The sequence below is a fragment of the Bombus fervidus genome, chromosome 6 (assembly GCF_041682495.2).
Source record: "Bombus fervidus isolate BK054 chromosome 6, iyBomFerv1, whole genome shotgun sequence".
In the NCBI taxonomy this organism is placed as follows: Eukaryota; Metazoa; Arthropoda; class Insecta; order Hymenoptera; family Apidae; genus Bombus; species Bombus fervidus.
Genome location: NC_091522.1, coordinates 10,364,412 through 10,383,615, shown reverse-complemented (window position 1 = coordinate 10,383,615; position 19,204 = coordinate 10,364,412). Strand labels below are relative to the sequence as shown.

Below are 19,204 nucleotides of genomic sequence, written 5' to 3'. Positions count from 1 at the left end.
AGTCGATAATTCGTAACAAAAACATTAATAATAACATTAATAGATTATTGCTTAAAACAATGTAACGAGAAGTATTTGTCAATAAAAACTTTATACTTCAGATCAGTTCATATTGAAAATTTTTGTAACATATACAATATCAAATAAAAATATTATAACGTGCTTATATAATTAACCTTTTTTATACTTTCTAAATAATGCACATTTTAAAATAACATTTATTCATAATTAATTGCATATCTTGTAAATATCAAGCAAATTATTATTTTACTATTATTAATTGTATTACGTAACTGTAATATCGCGTGGCATCACCTTTTAAACTCCGGAAGCAACTGAATGTAATACCTCCATAGACAATTTTCGTTCTTGAATAATTATATCTTTTACTTTTTGTGATAAAGGTAATGAAATATATCAACTCGTATTATAATAATTTAAATATTATATACAATATATTTTATTTCTCTGATTTTAGATTTTTATCATTTGTTTGATCAATGATTATGATATCTATACTGTTGTGGAATATTCGGGCTAATTCTCGAGTAACGAAGAGCAGGAAGGCCATGCAATACGTTGATTCGTATATTCTTCCAGAGCAGACTACTTATTGGCCAAATAATACTTTCTACATTGGTCGACAGAATGGAAGGTTCCTACTGCGCGCATGGTATGCGCATTGTGCTAGTCTCTCTGAAGGTTGCATCATTGCACATAAAGTTGGAGTATTCGCGTCTCTTATTAAGTTTTCCATAAATTTGAAAGGATAAAACGTATAAAATCAAAATGTTGACCGCTGCAAGATTGTTAACTCGTAGTTGTAGCAATATAACCTACGACATTACTAGAAAACAACAATTCAGTACAATTGTTAAAAATGTAAGTTTCGATGGCGATTAACGGCACGGCGTGCAATTTCATTTATCGAATATTTTTACCTTGTATTGAATTTGTACGATCGTTTGATCATGTAATAGGATTAAACTTACTATTTCATATCTATCTTTATTTTTTCAATGTTTTCTATAGCTAAATGTTCTTTTTATCAACATTAAGCATTAGCTATTTCGTAGCCGGCACGTGACCTGCCGTTAACAAAAATTATATATTTTTATGTATTTTAAATTAATTTTGTAACAAGATATAACATGATATTTATTACACTTACGTCTTTCTTATATTTCGTTTATAACAAATGTTACAGGAAGTTTTTTTTTTATTATAATTAATTGTGTTATAGTAGGATGCATTAAATATAACATTTAGAATACTTAAATTAAAATATTTTTCAGGCTGCGGTTCCTGCATTGGCGGTACCCCAACGATTTACAGATCTGCAACAATATAGATACAAGTAAATTGCTCATGCTATAATTATTTTATGCGTTAAAATTGTATTTAATTTTTATGTATTGTTAATAATATAACTATATTTTTAAATATCATGAATGAAAATCTATTATTTACTTAGATCCGAAGGCGTGAAAGGTGCAGTTATTGGCATTGATCTTGGAACAACATTTTCATGTGTAGCAGTTATGGAAGGAAAACAAGCAAAAGTTATAGAAAATGCAGAAGGATCACGAACAACTCCATCTTATGTAGCATTTAGTAAAGGTCAGAATTTAAAATTTTATTTTCTTAAATATTGCAATATTAAAGTTTTAAATATATTTATCTTATAGTAAAATATGTCTTCACATATATGAAATAAATATTTAACAATTTACATTATCAATAATTCACATTTACACATGCTAGTAAAATCAGTGATTTACATAGAAAGTTCGTAAGGCATATAAGACATGCTGCTTATTAAATATGTTTATTCACTTCTTTTCTAATTTAAATAAAATATGTAAAATTATTTATTCTCTCCTTAATAAAATGTTTTTCTCCTCTGCTCAATGTATTAATTTGTGAAAAAAGTCATAATGTGTTATTCAGTTATGCCGTGCCTTTTGTTTTTTTTTATCTGTTTGTACTGTTTTGAAATAACTATTTTTTGATCAGAGAAACATACAAATGACATTTATTTAAAGACTATATATTATGTAAATAAAACTAAAAGTAACTAAAATAGTGATTTTTAGTCATATTAAATAAAACATAATTTGTACAATAAATATAATATTATAATTCATTTCTATTTATAATAATACAAGTAGAATTGAAACATTAAAATATAAGATACTAAAACCTATTTGATTTATGATACTGCTTCCAAGTTTTTGTTTTAGTGAGATTAAATTATAAACTTGTTAACTTTCAGATGATGAACGTTTAGTTGGTATGCCAGCTAAACGTCAGGCAGTTACAAATTCAGCAAACACATTTTATGCAACAAAACGATTAATTGGACGAAAATTCGATGATCCTGAAGTAAAAAAAGATATGTATGTACATTTTGTACCTGTGCGCGCGCACACACACGCATGTGTTAATAAATGTAATATTTTTTTTTAAATCATTATAATTTTAGGAAAACTGTATCTTATAAAATTGTTCGAGCTTCTAATGGAGATGCATGGGTACAAGGAGGTGATGGTAAATTGTATTCCCCTAGTCAAATTGGTGCATTTGTACTCATAAAGATGAAGGAAACTGCAGAATCGTATTTAAGTACACCAGTAAAAAATGCTGTAATTACTGTTCCTGCATACTTCAATGATTCCCAAAGACAGGCTACCAAGGATGCTGGTCAAATTTCGGGGCTTAATGTACTTAGGGTAATTAATGAACCAACAGCAGCTGCCCTTGCATATGGCATGGATAAAACAGAAGATAAAATGTGAGGATTTCAATATTTTTAATTATATTGTAAACTTAATGCATATAAAGTACATCAAAAGAAGAATGATGCCATTATTTTTCGTCTCTTAGAACTATTGTATTATACATGCTGAATTTATTTTCTGACTATTTTTATAAAGTATTCATTATTTTGATTAATAAAAAAAGCATACTCTTTAAATATATGGCATATTCTTTTAGCATTGCAGTATACGATTTAGGAGGTGGTACTTTCGATATTTCAATTTTGGAAATCCAAAAAGGAGTTTTTGAAGTTAAATCCACAAATGGAGATACCTTTTTAGGAGGTGAAGATTTTGATAATGCATTAGTTAATTATCTTGTATCAGAATTTAAAAAAGAGGTATATATATTGAAGTAATCTGCATTATTTTTAATATGTACTAAAAGTGATTATATATGAGATTTTAACATTTTCATTTTTGTATACAGCAAGGCATAGATATAACTAAAGACACAATGGCAATGCAAAGGTTAAAGGAAGCAGCTGAGAAGGCAAAGATTGAATTGTCTAGTTCTTTACAAACTGATATAAATTTACCTTACTTAACTATGGACTCTAGTGGACCAAAACATTTAAACCTCAAGCTTTCAAGAAGTAAATTCGAAAGTCTTGTTGCTGATTTAATTAAACGTACTATTCAGCCATGTCAAAAAGCACTTTCTGATGCTGAAGTAACAAAGTCTGACATTGGTGAAGTATTATTAGTTGGTGGTATGACAAGAGTACCTAAAGTTCAACAAACTGTACAAGATATTTTTGGACGGCAACCGTCCAAGGCAGTAAACCCCGATGAAGCTGTTGCTGTAGGTGCTGCTGTTCAAGGTGGTGTCCTTGCTGGAGATGTAACAGATGTTCTTCTTTTGGACGTTACCCCTCTGTCACTTGGTAAATGATTCTCTCTTTATACATTTCATCAAAATTATTTTTAGACAATGATGCTTATAACAACTAATCTTCTCTCTGAACAAAATGAAGATCTTAATCTCCTGAGTTATTTTGATGAAATAAATTTTTTATTTTTTAGTTATGGTTATAGAATTGTTGAAGTTTAATGTTTGTGTTATTTAGGTATTGAAACACTGGGTGGCGTTTTCACACGATTAATTTCTCGAAATACAACGATTCCCACCAAAAAGAGTCAAGTATTCTCTACAGCTGCTGATGGTCAGACTCAAGTAGAAATCAAAGTACACCAAGGCGAACGAGAAATGGCTAGTGATAATAAACTATTGGGACAATTTACTCTTGTTGGAATTCCACCTGCACCTAGAGGAGTACCACAAATAGAAGTCACATTTGACATTGATGCCAATGGCATTGTTCACGTATCTGCTAGAGATAAAGGAACTGGAAAAGAACAACAAAGTATGTAAACGTATAAATTAAATCCAATATATTTTTTTACAAATGAATTAAGTTCTTATACACATAAACAAAATTATTTTATTTATTAAATTTTTATTTTTTATTTACAGTCGTTATTCAATCAAGTGGCGGTCTTAGTAAAGATGAAATTGAAAATATGGTGAAAAATGCTGAACAATATGCCAAGCAAGATAAAATAAAAAAAGAAAGAGTTGAGGCTGTAAATCAAGCTGAGGGAATTATTCACGATACTGAATCCAAATTGGAAGAATTTAAAGCACAGTTGCCACAGGACGAAGTAAGGCTTTATATATAGTATTATTACATACATGGTATACGATAGTATACGATATACCATGTCAAATTAACTTTCCTTTCTTCATAATACCATTTAACAATGATTTATAGTGTGACAAACTCAGAGAATTGGTTGCAAAAATGCGAGAAACATTAGCTAAGAAAGACGATACGGAACCAGAAGAGATCAAGAGACAGACAAATGAATTACAACAAGCTAGTCTTAAATTGTTTGAAATGGCGTATAAGAAAGTGCGTGCTTTATTTATTATTAAAATACTGATTATTACTAAATTCATTATATTTATAAAATTTATTTGACTATATATATAGATGGCCGCAGAACGAGAAGGACAAAGTCAAAATCAACATCAGCAACAGGAAGATGGGCCTGAAAAGAAGGAAGAGAAGAATTAATCCAAGAATTAAATATGTACCAAATTTTCATTATGTACGTAAAGTGAATCTTTGCAAAGAAATGCTATACATAGTACGTTATTTATTATGCATTACAATTTTGTGAAAAGTAAAATTGTAAACTCTGTATATAACTGCTTGCATTATAGCATTTGTTGCTATCATATTTTGTATCATTACATACAAAAAGTGATAAAACATAATTTTCATTGGTTTCAAACACTTGGCCATATATAACAACAGTAATGAAAATTGGTAGCTCAAAAGAATGCGATTGCAAAACTTGCTTCAGTATGAATGTGGGAGAAAATAGTAAGAGAAAATGCGATGAATGCTCGATACAAAACAGATTATTCCTTAGGAAGTACGCGATATGTAGATTATTTTAGGTAATATTGTATTATGACATATGATGTTATTAAAATTTTTTATTTGAAACATACAGCTCTAGAATATAATTGCACTGTTTCTGATGTGTTATCTAATAAATTTATGAAAAAGTAATGTATTTGTAAATATATGCAAAGTGTCTTACTATAAAATTGTATAAAATGTTTTTGCAACTGTTAGAAGTAGTAATTAATACTTCAATATTTGTTAAGATCTATCAATAATGAATTTCATTCTTTTTTATTGAAATATATCCTAAATTTTCTTTGAAATATTTTTACAATTTATATTTATATATTTCAGAAATCTTGGTTACCATTGAATAAGGTACTTCTATTTAAGTATAAAAATATTGAGATATTTCACAATATTTGAATCATATTCATAAATTTGTATTCTTTAATACATTAAGCTTCAATTAAATTGGGTTTTAATGTATAGGTAAAATACATTTTTGTATTTAAATAATACCAATACTAATGATAATATACATAAAAATGTATATATCCAAACATTATAAGGACTAGTATAAGGACTAGTTCGTAATTTGTAATTCTATAAGGCATTTATGTATATTTTAAACAATTATTTTTTGGAATTGTTAGGAATTACATAGTTATGATAATAAAATCAGTCTTATATGTACAAATATGTTCAAATATTAATAAAGTGTGATTAAAGCATAATGTTAAACATAAAATTATTATAGAACCTCAAATATCCTATATACTTATACGTATAGTTCCTATATCTATTGAGAAGAAAACACAAACTCTAATAATAGCTACAGGTAAAATACGCAGCAGAAATTGTAATTCTTATAAAGATTATTTCACGCTCTTTATGTATACTCTATACTTGTAATTACAGTAATCATATAAACATAAGATATAACCGATTTTAACGTTAGCCGTACTGAATAACATATGAAGTATCGAACTTTTGGTGTCTTGCATTAGAGATTATCGATGAAAAAGATAAATATAGAAATAACGTATAAATATTATAATTGTAGTGAGCAGAAGTAATATATAGATAGTATTATTTTTGTGGATATATTGTATTTACATCTTTTTTATCAGGAATAAAAAAAATGGATGTGATAAGATTTTATATATAGTCCATCCAACGACATAAAGTTAGATTAACTGTAGGCACATATAGAAGTTTGGTCGTTTGACCGCTAGAGGCAGTAATTTGTAGGGTATACTTTTGACTAAATTTCCCCCATACTCATCGGCGATCTCCGTATTCATCTCTAGCAATGTAACATATACTATAGATAGTATAAATTTTCAATACTTTGGTGTATGGGGTATATCGAAATAAATCCACAGTCGTGGAATAGAACATATCGAAATTATCGATTTTCATAAAAAATATATCGATAGTTTTCGATAGTGGAAATTATCGATACATTATCGACATTTCACTATATGTAATGGAGGCTTTAACAGGTTTGAAAAGATAAAACATAAAACTGATATTGTAGTTCAGTCGTGGAAGTAGATTTTTCATTTTTGTCGTTTTACTAGCCTTTTGTAAAAATAAAAAATGATGGAAAGTTCTGACGAAAGTTCCGAAGAGACAAGTTGGGTATTATACAGGGATCGTGAAGAATGGAGAGATGTGGTTCCTGTACCGCAGGATGACGGTCCTAATCCTATTGTCTCAATTGCTTATTCTGAGAAATGTAAGTATTTTATGTGTTTTATGGAATGTATGTTATGTTCAAATAACAATAAGATCCTTAGTTCTATTTTTTCTGTATTATATTCTTGATCATGACTCGTTGCCTTATAACCTAACCTTATACACATACTGTAAAATATAATAGATAAGTATTTAAGTAGGTGTTAAAATAGAAAAATAAAACTGTAAATTAATGCAATATCGCATTGTTTATTATGAAATATATCATATTAAGTCTTAATTATATCTGTTTCATGGTTAGAAAGAGAAAGTAAATATTACATAAATAGTTCAGATAATAAAAGTAAATCATGAAAATCTGTACAAAAAACATGTGTATTATTATTTTTTGTATAAAATAGATCATAATGTTTAGAAATTAAAAAATATTCCATCCATGCTCCTACATATTTCTGATAATTATATATAATATTTGCTTCAGTATGTATAAAATCCATTAGTTTCATTTAATATTAAATTAATACATATAATATTTCTATTAACTAAAATTTTATTATTGTTTTAAGTTAGGGACTCGTATGACTATTTCCGGGCTATCTTAAAATCTGGTGAAAAGTCGGAGCGTGCACTAGCTTTAACAGAAGATTGTATCTATCTTAATCCTGCAAATTATACAGTATGGCAATACAGGAGGGAGATACTTAGAGCTCTCGGCAAAGAATTGCGAGATGAATTAAAATCTACTAATATATTAACGGAATATAATTCTAAGAACTATCAAGTATGGCATCATAGGAAACTTATCGTTGAATGGCTTCAAGATGCTAGTGGGGAACTAGAATTTACAGAAAATATTTTAAAAATTGATGCAAAGAATTATCATGTTTGGCAGCATCGTCAATGGTGTATAAAAACATTTAAGTTAGTATATCTTGTTTATCTTTATTATGTTTGTTAATTTATGATTTCAGATACTAACTAATAACAAATCTTTTATTTATGTAATATACAGTTTATTTGATAAAGAGTTGGAATATACAGAACATTTATTGAACGAAGATATTCGTAATAATTCTGCTTGGAATCAACGTTATTTTGTAATAAATAACACAACCAAGTTTGAACAAGATATAATTGACAGAGAAATTGATTATGCCTTAGATAAAATAGAATTAGTTAAAGGCAATGAAAGTGCTTGGAATTACCTTCGAGGGTACTGTTTGTCATTGCTTTTTATGTAATTCATATTTATAAATTATGTAATTTAATTAATGTATGAATTATATACGATATTTTAGTATTTTGATGCATGATAGCAATGGTTTGGCTTATAATGAAAAAGTAAGACAGAAATGTGAAGACCTGTATAATGCTGGCTGCCGTGTTAATCATTTATTGGCCTGTATTATAGACATTTGTCAAGAAAAACCAATAACAGAGGAGTCACCAGATTCAATATTTCATATTAATAATGCTCTTAAGGTATTGTCATTTTTACTTGTACAAATATTTATGCATTATACTAATATAATTTATAATTATACGTATAATTACAACTTTAGCTATGTAAAGAATTATCTGAGAAACATGATACAATAAGAAGGAGATATTGGGATTTTTTTGGACAACAATTATTGGATAAAATGAAGTCAGAGTCTATAAGTACATAGTTTATTCTACATTTTTATAAAAACACCACTTTAATTAATATATTATAATTCATATATTTGAAAGGAACTGTATATTATATGTTTGAAACACATATTGCTATATGAAGCGTATTGTTCATAAAATTTGATAATACATTTTAGTCAATATTATTAATTAACGTAAATCACTTTACAAATAAGAGTTAGTGAGTGGAAAGATTTTATAAGATATATACAACAAATTCATAATACTTTCTGCAATATTTTCAAGTGTAACAAAAAATAAATAAGTTGTGTAACTATGGATGGGAAAATAAAAAATGGTGAAGACTTTTATAAAGTATAGTCTTTTTTGCGTTGTTAGTACCTTATTCTTGACAGGTATACTATTACAAAAGGATATAAAACAATCAACATTGATTATCTATTTATTTATAAAATAGTTACATACTTTCAAGTATAATACAATAACTAGTTAAGGTAATCATATCAATATATATATATATAGACTTTGTTATAATTAAGGTAATTATGAACGCAGCGTTCCAAACGATGATTTTGTCGCCAAAAATATATTCGTGTGTTTTTAAAACTTTAATTTATTTCAGTAAGTATAAACTCAAATTCATTCGTTGATACCAGTGTTTTAAATATTAATGGCCACCCCTTTAAGGCAGTGTTAAAATTTCTAATAAGGAAAGTGAATATCGTTGCAAAGAAGCAATGGCAGTGATTGCACTTCTTAAATCAAATTATATTTATGTTTCGAAAAAATTATAAATAATCTTGCATATAAATTATATTTGCGAAAGGTTGACTCCAGTATTTGATAAATATCTTATGAAAATAAAACAATAAACGTACGTTCTCTCATAGAAAATCAAGTGAAATTATGTATAAATTTAAAGATTATTTAGGGCAGCCTTTTCGTGTAATACAGAAATGTGAATTTAATGTATTATTATTTCCATATATCAATAGAATCAAATTATTTGTAATTATTTGTATACATTAGTAAAGAATATAGAAAACTTTTAACGTATGTATATCCTTTTTGATATTTAGCTTCCAACAAATATGTGAGACATTTAAAATCAAAACTCGCCAAGTCCGATCGACTTTGTTAACTATACAAAACAATAATAAGAATGAATCACAAAATGAATTATCAAAACAAGAAATGGATTTGGTGGGTATTGATTCCAGACGCCTCGTAATATTATAAGTTTTTAATAGAATAATCGATATTATACATGGACACAAATTTTTTAACGATATGTGTAAATAACAAAGTAACATTAATTTTTAATTGCCAATATATGCATATTAGACGATACGTGACACGCGAAAATTACACGATTAAAGTTTCCGAGAACGTATATTTAAGGCAAAATTAAAAAAACGATCGATGTTTCCATTTCGATGAAAGAATTTGACTGGTACAACAGAATTCCACACGCAACGAAACATACTTCCGATGCACGATGCTTGTAGACTGGGCATTTTTTTCTTAAAGTTCTCTATCCTAACATTTAACAATCAACATTCAAACGAATAATCCGATTATATGCTTGTACCGATAGGAAACAGGTCCTCCTCTATGTCATTAAAAGAAAAATATGAATTTATTTTCAGCGCATAGCTTTTGTGATTATTTTACAACGTTTACTCTTTTCAATTTCAAATTTTCAAAACGCTCATAAAGAAGATCGCTTCCATCGGTACGTTAAAGCTACAAGATATACGTAGTTATTACCACGGATTATATTACATATATATTTTCTTTACACTGAAAATATACCGTCGTATGAATATTTTTACCTTTCTCTCTCTCTCTCTCTCTCCCTCTCTTTCTTCATTTTCTTCGTTTAAATTTCTTTACTTGTAACATATCGTATAAGTATTTGTTTTGTCAACTTGCTGTGATCAGCGCACGGTGCCTGAAAACACGCGTATCGTCTTACCTCTTCAACTTTCAAACTATTTAAACAATTAATCCGAGGTATTACATACACACGTAGGTTACATTGAAAAGATCGATATTAACGCTGTTTAATAATGAAAAACGTATGATTATTTAACTTTCCTTGCGCGCACGCGATGTTACCCAATTTCTTCCCTCTAATATTCGTGACTCGAGTAATTATCACGTTCTCGTGAACAACATTTCGCATCGCGGAAAATGTATATCGGTTGTCATTGCTACTATTAATCGAAGCTAGGATGGTTGAGTTAAATTGTTAAGTCGCATAATAAATAACCGAGAGTGTCATCTCCATTCATTTTTTTTTAACATTCACTGAGTTGAGCAGTAAGGGATTTTGATATTAGCGTTTAGTCTCGGATGCATTCGAATCTAGACGAATTAGAAATCTCCTAGGAATAGCGAAATCTCGTACAGCGCGCAAACGGTTTCTCCATTTCGCTCGAGGACATTGAAAGTTAAAATACATTGAAATGAACCTTATGTTTCCTAAAGAATCGATTGGACAGGATTTATAAGAGTAAGGTATCTCCAATTCTTATCTAAACTTTCTTATGTAAACGCGTAATTCTTCTGGTACATGGTTTTTTCGTGCGCCGTGTAACACAGTCAGTTATGTCCTCGATTAATATTCTTTTCTTAATGAATACATAATCTATACGTTTGGACCATCTGTCAGCCAGTACAAGCACAGCCCGACCATAATCTTCCACTGTTTTATTTAGTAGCTTTCTGTGAGTACTCATATTGGCCGTGATCGGCTCAATGACCCTTTAAACTTTAAACACCTCTCGTCGCTTTAGTTGATTTCCCTTTATGGGACACCGAGCCCTTTACACGAATCAATTCCCTTTCGATTTCTCTGTCCAGCAGTTATAATACTACTTCTAGTAGATACCACCGAAAATATTCTCGATAAAGATGCGAGTAGCTATCGAGAAGGAGATAGATTTCGTATAGAGAAGATAGATCATTGAATCCTATTCGAATAGTATGTGCCTACGTTACGATAGACGAGATATTACATAATATTTTGTATCCCTCACGAATCCTTTCGTCGTTTAAAATAGAGCCAATTGAACAAGTTCTCATTGTACGTGGATATCAATTATCGTTATCTTTTTCTCGCTAAAAGTGCCGCGATGAAAACTTAGGTAATCAATTTTACATTAAATTTTGCGTTCCATTACATAGTCTCCTAATTTTAACGTATGAATCTTTTATATCTAGAACGCAAGATTGCTTGCCATTACGTTACGTCGTGAAGAATACTTTCGAGCGATTATTACTCGTCTATTATTAATCGTTTTAATATAAAATTGACGATTATACCTATTTTAAACATCGTCTCTAGTTATAATATAACAGAAGAGTTCATGGACACTAGTTGGCTGGAGCCATTTTTTGAGCAACGATCGAGAGAAAATCGTACATCTGACGCATGCTCGAGTGCTTGCTCGTGGAGCGATGCATTAAGAAGTGAACGGAACACATCTCGACTTGGCCTTTGAGATAGCCAGACGGAATAATATAGTTGAGGAAAGGATAACCGACGTGGAAATGGCACGGTAGATATTTCCCCTTAATGGCCTTCAGTGACCAATATCCGCGAACTTTAGTACGACACTTTCTTTTGGATATTTTATTCCCTTTCGTGTATGAAATGTAACACTAAAATATCATACGAGAGATAGATACTCGAAATTCACAAGAATTCCAAATAACATATGAAAAAAGATGTTTAAACCGGTTGAAAATATTTGTGTAAGGTGTGTGGTAACGCAGTAGCAAGAATCTTGCGGACCATTTACACGAATGCGACGAAAGCAAGATCGCGACGCTACAGACGGTTAAATGGCTCTTTAGTATTGGAAAGTTGGTGCTATTTGCATTATAATGATCATTTGTTTGCTTGAAATTATATAGAATGAAAGTCACGAACGCTCGAGTGATGCATGCACGTGGAAACGATTTCGATGCAACGTTTCGAGCCTGTTTTTATTGTCTACATCGATCAACTTAAGAAAAACGTCTTCCATACTTTTCCTTGATCGCGTCCTAAAAAATATGAATTCTGGTCCTTAGGAAAAATACCAGAAAAATACTCTGCGAGATCGTTTGAAAAAGGAACATCCTTTCCAGTATCCTTCGTAGCATATGTAACATGTATTAGGTTGTCTGAAAAGTGTCTTTCTTTTACAGACACGTCTTCGTACAAACATGAAACCTAATCTGTCGAACGTTGTGATCTTTATTTCGATAGAACAAAAACAATCATACGTAATTCGATAAAATAATATAAAACGGAAAATGTTGTGCATCCATTATTTCCTTATAAAACGAAAGAAACTTTTCGGACGACCTAATACGATGCAAATTTTTAAGTAACGCTGTAGCACCTGTCGTCGGTGAGATCGCCAATTCAATTTTCATCTTGCTGTGAGTTTCTTTTCCGTTATTTGAGAGTATTTCTCTGATTTTTTCTTACATGCGTTACCTCGCTTTCAAGGCGTTCTAAAAGACACGTCAAATACGTATATAATAATTTTGGCTAACGACCGATAACGGTACAGTAGTTGTTGTTTATCGGTCAAGTTTTTCTAATCATAGATACAAGATCTTACAGACGCAATGCTCTAGACACACTATAAGTAAGACAAGACAATTTACTGTTAGTGATGATGTATGGTTGGCGCGTGTACGCGCTTTGTATGTATGTGAATACGATCGTGTTTTTTAATCGCGTATTTAATATGTATACGTGTACGAAAAAACATGCACGCGAGTTGACTAAGTATAGGATAGAGTTAACATGATACAATGAAATTGTGCTTTCGAGACGATAGTGTGTTTTTGAAATAGCATCATTACGCTTTCAATTCGTGTGCCACTTTACATAATTTTTTCTTCTTTGGTTTGTACGACTAGCTGAATTTCGTCTTAAAAAAATAATAAGTTACATCGATACTCGAATCAATGGGAAATAGGAAACCTAACAACCTATTAGACCTATCGTATTCTCAATCAACGTGGCGTGGGCGTGAGACATTTCACGCTTCATCTCTGACATCTAGTTTCTACGTTTGGTTGGGGTTGAAAATATCTAGATAACATAATTACGCCGTTCCATTTGTCTTTTCTATACTTACTTCAGTAACTTCAAAGACATGCGGTAGTGATCGAGTTGATACGAGGCAACGCCTTGAAATGCTTGCCTCACCTTTTATACGTAAGTCTTATCGTCTAAGTGTAGGCGCTGCTAAAAATCTGCACTAGATCTGCACTGGATCTATTTCCGTGTCCTTTCCATTAAATTCCCGTTTCCATGAATTATTCGTTCACGATTTTCCTTTCCTCTTGCTTATAGCCACGTTTCTTATCGATGCATCGTGCAATTTTTTGTTTTCGTATCGCTGCTAGGAAAATTAAGTAACAGAGAGTTATAACGCGAATTCGATGTCAAAAGAAGCATATGGTTGTTTCACGATTCGCGTAACATTTTATCACAAATGTACGATAGAAAAGAAAGTTTGACTAGCGGTTCTTCGGACTGTTCCGTTGCTTTCTCGCTTATGTCTTGTTCCTTTTTCTTTTTTTTTTTTCAAGACGCGTCGAACTTTATAGTAGATCCGAAGTTTTCGATGCATCGCGAGTTTTATTCCGTTCGTTCAAGTTTACCGACATTATTTACAAGTTAATCAGAAGTAGGCAGTGATGGAAAATGATTAAATATATTTCGCTCGGCAATCGTCATTGCCCGTCGAGGACGCTTTGGTCTAGTCATCGCAAAACTTTAGTAATTACAATAAAATTCGGTATCGTAGGTTGCTGATCGAAGATCTTTTGAATGGGAAATCAATAGACTGTTCCCGCGTTTCTTTCTTTTTCCTCTGTCTTTCTCGTATTCACCACTTTTTTCTCTATTTCTTTCTCGATTTTGTTCTCTTCCCTGACCATCCATCTTTCTGTTTCGTTCTCTCTCTTTAGCAGCACGCAGTCTTTACGAGCTAAATTCTTACCACGATTAATAATTCATTTACCTGTCACAAAAATAAATACTTTTATTATATCGCTTAATCTACTTGCTTACGTACTAGAAACAACGAGTCCCGCTTAACATGGCCAGCTGTTTTAGCGGCTTTTTACGATATCTCTTTTTTTGTTATACTTTCTACGTGTCTCATGCTAATTATTTCTCTTTTTTTTTCTTTCTTTGTTCTCTTCGTGTACTCTCGCCGACCGGTTTTCCTTTACTAAATTCTGTCGCGCGTTTCGATCAACCTTTTCGGTACGGCGCTCGTCCGCCGTGTATTATCTGATGACAGCATACAGGCGTAGCAATTATTATCGCGATTGACTTTATCGACGCTCGTACCGAACAGGTTCAACGTATCGTCTTATTATCGTTAAAAATCGTACTCAACGTTTACTGCTACCCGTTTTTATTTGCCACGCTGGGAAGAACACCTTGCGACGAATACGTGACCTATCTCCGCTCGCTACATTGTCTCGTCTTGCAAACTAAAAAAATCTACCGGTAATTCGCAAATCGACGAATAAAATCTATGATCGTTTTATATCTAATACGAATTAAGTTTGAGATTTCTCGCGACTCTGGGGAATTAGGAATGCTCGCTCTTACAAGAAACAATGGTGGTATCAAAAATGAAACGAAACGAGGGACAGTTTTTGTGATATTCTCGGCAATGATGACGCGCGAATAAAAAGAAACGCCTCGTTTGCATTTAAAAACAGCGTGAATCTGTACGCGAACGGATAGTTTAATACATAAAATGTAAATGTAAAAGCTATGCTTCGAGGTAACGAGCAATAGCCTCGTAAAAAAATATGGTCGTCGTAGAAAACTAGACTAAGTCGTTATCGTAAGTCGTTAAGAATCCATATGTTACCGTGCATGCGTGTTTTTCAATATAAAATATCAGCTAAAGCGAAGATGTCTCTCCTTCTTCCATTTCTTCTTCGTCAAAATACATTTGTTGTTCAAGTAAAGAACATAAAGGTGAAACAAATGTAAGTTAAGCTCAATTATTTCCACATAAATGTCTGTGTTTCTTCCTTTCTTTTATACCTTTCCTATAGAACTATAATATATGTATTTTTTTGGCACGAATAATGCCGAATGCCACGTACAATTTACGTCAAGTCTCAATGGCACAGTTGCTTCTTTCCTCATTTTATTATTTTTGCTTTCTCTAAATTTGCATATTTGTTCATCGTTTGTAGCGCGCGTTCTTTAAAAAGTGAACTGTCGTGTCACAGTTCGCAACAAGTTCCGATCATAACTACTAACGATCATATGGTATATTATCTGTTTTTTGTTTTTTTTTTTTTCTCGTTTAACGCTTTTCTTATTCATCTCTCATCTAATCCTTCCTTACCTAGCGAAACGCACACTGGACAACTAGAACTACGAATATCGAAAGTACAATCTCTTCTATTCTTAGGACCATTTCGTGATTTTCGGTTTGAAAGGGTTCTTTAACGCGACCGTGTTACAGAAAAAAAAAAAGTGTGTAGGTTGGAACAAAAGTTCGTAGCGTTTTTCCACAGCGACGTGATGAACGCGTGAAACGTCACCATTTCAAAATGAAACACGTGTTACACGTTCTCTAACGTCTCGCCGCATTCTGACATTTTAACCAGCTAACTACGTTCGACCTGTACACGCGTCAATCCAAAACTTTATTTCTCTGCGGTTGACGCGTATACTCGTCATGTAAACTAAAAAATTACCATTTACCGTAAAAATTCGAAATCTTAGTAAAAAGTAACATAAATGACATTTAGCGGTACGTTTCCTTTATACCTTCAGTAAAACTGTATTTTATAAAAAAACAGTTTGATTATTTGATTATTCTCCGTGTTATGCTTCGTATAATGTATTGCTCTTTATAAATTCAGTTCATTATTTTCTCCAATGTATCTCCATCTCTGCACTTTACCGCGTATAGCGGCTATTCCCTGAATTATTTTTTGGCAATTTAAAATTTTTTAATAATAATTTCAACGATCAATTATGAATTTTTTATCGAATAAAAATGTAATTCTCTCCCGTTTCCTTCTACTTTTTTCGTAAAATTTTTATAAGCTTTTGCCCTGCGTTCGACGTATATACTCGTCATTGCCTGCATGGAACTTTTACAACTAAATTCCGCTGTTAACTGGTTAACGCGTCTTTCTCTGCAATTTGAGCGTGTTTACGTTAAAAGTAAAGCCGAAGGAAACTAAAGTGCATTTTCGTCGTTCGACGCTCTGCTAATATAGACGGGAAGAAACGTCGTACAAACAGTAAAAAAGATATGTATCGTTTATAGAGACGTTGTTGTAGCTGAGAATATCGTTTCGAAATGGCTAGATCGGTTCAGAAGTGGAAAATCTGATCGATGTGCCGGCAGATCCACGGTATTGTATGCTCAACAATGACCAAATCGTAACGCTAATTGAAAATACGTGACGCGACACATCGATTGGTATACAGGATGCAGCAGATGTATTTCCACCATAAGCTTCCAATGCAAAAATTATATACGATCATCGTCATGTCTCTTGTCCGATAGGAACTGACAGTTGACATTGTATCGTGTACAAGAACAGTGACAGTAGGTAGCTGTCTGCAGCGAGATCTATTGTATAACGCCAGTCATCAATCGATTGTACGCGTACTAGATTGATTTTCAAATGTATTTTCCCTGAAAACGAAGCCTGTTATTCCTGATTTTCGCTCCATTTCCAACCGTATACTGATCTTGTTTGTACCAATCAGAATTTTGCCCCACTCTCTATACGTTATTGAATAAATCTACGTAGACAATAATTCGATACATCCAAACATCGTCTTTGAATTTCATCTGATAAACGCTACGAATTTCACTTAATAATAGACGCTTTTGTTCCAACCGGATCATACATCATTCGTTCGTAATCGTACATCGTTTTCCTTCGAGGCGTTTCGACGTCGGAAATTCGAGATTCGGCGAGTCTATCTCTCGGTCGAAATCTTCGTAATAACCTTGAGGAAATTCCCCTGGTCCAGGAGATAAGGTACAATGTTGAGCGATATATTCCTAAATCAAAAGAAACTCTTTAGGTCCATGGCATGTATCGTGGTCGCGCCGAGTGTCAGAAGGCCGTGTCCAAAGCAGCCATACTCGTTGAAATATCGGGATCGGCGCGACACGCTTCTAAGAATTCCGACAGCGTCACCACTCCATCTTTGTTCCCATCCATCTTCTGCAACAATCGTAAATATTCATGTTCTTTCTCAATTCTCTACGGCTGGATAGAATGTGACGAGAGGATCGCTCTAGTTTTACAGAATCTAAATCCTTGTACGAACAGAATTCCATTTGTCTAACCCGCTAACACGTTGAATGTCAACGCGAATTTTAAATACGTTGGTGTGAAAAGATTTCCGGGAACTTCTCTTCGTATTATGTACGAGTCTGTTAATTATTACCTCGGCATAAAAAGTATTGCATTCCTCGTCCACTTGAAGAAAAATATCAAATAAAGCATGATTGTTGCTTGTCAAAATGTGGAAAATCAGTTCTGTTTGATTTCTGACGCAGGCTAATTTTCAGTGCAGGTATAAAGTAAATTATTCTTATTGTTCTTATCGAGAAAGTACGAAGTATACTTAAAATGAAGGAAGGCGAAAGAAATACGAATATTAATATTCGTTTTTTAGTAATTTCTTATCGAAAAAAGACAGAATACTATAATCTATCGCAGATATGTTATCGTGCAAAAAAGTAGGTGCATAGTATGTGTTAGAAAAGTTTCCTTCGTTTTATGAGGAAATAATACACGCACAACACAAAATTTTGTCGAATTACAATTACAATTAAACACCGCGACATTTCACAGACTTGGTTTCACGTTCGTACGAAGGTACACTGTTGCAAAAAATACGTTTGCGAAAGAAAGACACTTTTCGGACAGCCTAATATATTTATCTAATGTAACACGAAGAGAAGTTCGGGAAACTTTTTCATTTGACTATATGTTGCCCTGTGAAATATATTATACCACGACATTTAATTTTTACAAAACATTATACTGCCTTAGAATACTTTTCATTCTTTGACAACGTTATCCATGAAATTTATGTTATTTTAATTACTCTAAAATACTTACCATAACCGATGACCACCGGGCAGTTAACGTGTTAGAGATCAAAGTTACGTTAACATTTTATTTGTAATTTTTTTTTTCATGAGTTTACATTATCGAATTCTATCGAATTTATATCGTAACTACAAAAAGGAAATTTAAGAATCTGCGTCAGATTTTCCTTGTTATTACTTCGTGCTTCATCCAAGTCCTACAATTTTATGAAATTCGGAGAGAGCAAGTAATTTTGTATCACGTGAGAGCGATAATAATTTCATAAGAAACTTTATTACCGATACGTTTCAGTTTTTAATGCGCTGAAAATATCTGTTATTTTATGAAACTTTTAAAGTTAATGGTATTTTGTAAAACTTCCAAGTTTCCTTTAATCCTTACAAATTTGGTAATTAATGATGTTAAACGTCCGAACTAGCGAACGTAAACTTTTGCACAAGTGGTTAATGCTTTGACTGAATGTAAAGTTCAAACAACGTT

The 19,204-nt window shown here is 31.8% G+C and overlaps 3 protein-coding genes across 4 annotated transcripts in view; 2 read left to right on the top strand and 1 right to left on the bottom strand.

The window, feature by feature from the left end:
- The first annotated feature begins 674 nt into the window (after positions 1 to 674).
- On the top strand, positions 675 to 5,404 carry Hsc70-5 (Heat shock protein 70 cognate 5). Its single transcript, XM_072004711.1, has 11 exons — positions 675 to 882; positions 1,296 to 1,357; positions 1,475 to 1,620; positions 2,276 to 2,399; positions 2,486 to 2,794; positions 2,998 to 3,160; positions 3,250 to 3,706; positions 3,890 to 4,186; positions 4,297 to 4,484; positions 4,595 to 4,735; positions 4,817 to 5,404. Exons 1-11 carry the CDS (start codon positions 790 to 792, stop codon positions 4,898 to 4,900), a joined length of 2,064 nt encoding a protein of 687 aa, XP_071860812.1. The 5' UTR covers positions 675 to 789; the 3' UTR covers positions 4,901 to 5,404.
- A 1,188-nt stretch (positions 5,405 to 6,592) lies between these two features.
- Fnta (farnesyl transferase alpha) lies at positions 6,593 to 8,932 on the top strand. Of its 2 annotated transcripts, XM_072004732.1 has the most exons (6): positions 6,593 to 6,747; positions 6,826 to 6,983; positions 7,510 to 7,864; positions 7,956 to 8,156; positions 8,242 to 8,425; positions 8,506 to 8,932. In XM_072004732.1, the coding sequence occupies exons 2-6, from the start codon at positions 6,845 to 6,847 to the stop codon at positions 8,611 to 8,613; spliced, it is 987 nt and encodes a 328-aa protein (XP_071860833.1). In that variant the 5' UTR covers positions 6,593 to 6,747; positions 6,826 to 6,844; the 3' UTR covers positions 8,614 to 8,932. The 2 variants fall into 2 exon arrangements, with proteins under 2 accessions (XP_071860833.1, XP_071860831.1); XM_072004730.1 differs by having other exon boundaries at positions 6,707 to 6,983.
- A 6,721-nt stretch (positions 8,933 to 15,653) lies between these two features.
- LOC139988615 (A-type potassium channel modulatory protein KCNIP1) overlaps positions 15,654 to 19,204 on the bottom strand; it is a gene marked incomplete at its 5' end in the record, with an annotated part of 40,277 nt that continues 36,726 nt past the window's right edge. Inside the window, one exon of the mRNA XM_072006262.2 lies at positions 15,654 to 17,827. Within this exon, the coding sequence (XP_071862363.2) occupies positions 17,717 to 17,827 (111 nt within the window). The remainder of the gene's footprint in view (positions 17,828 to 19,204) is intronic.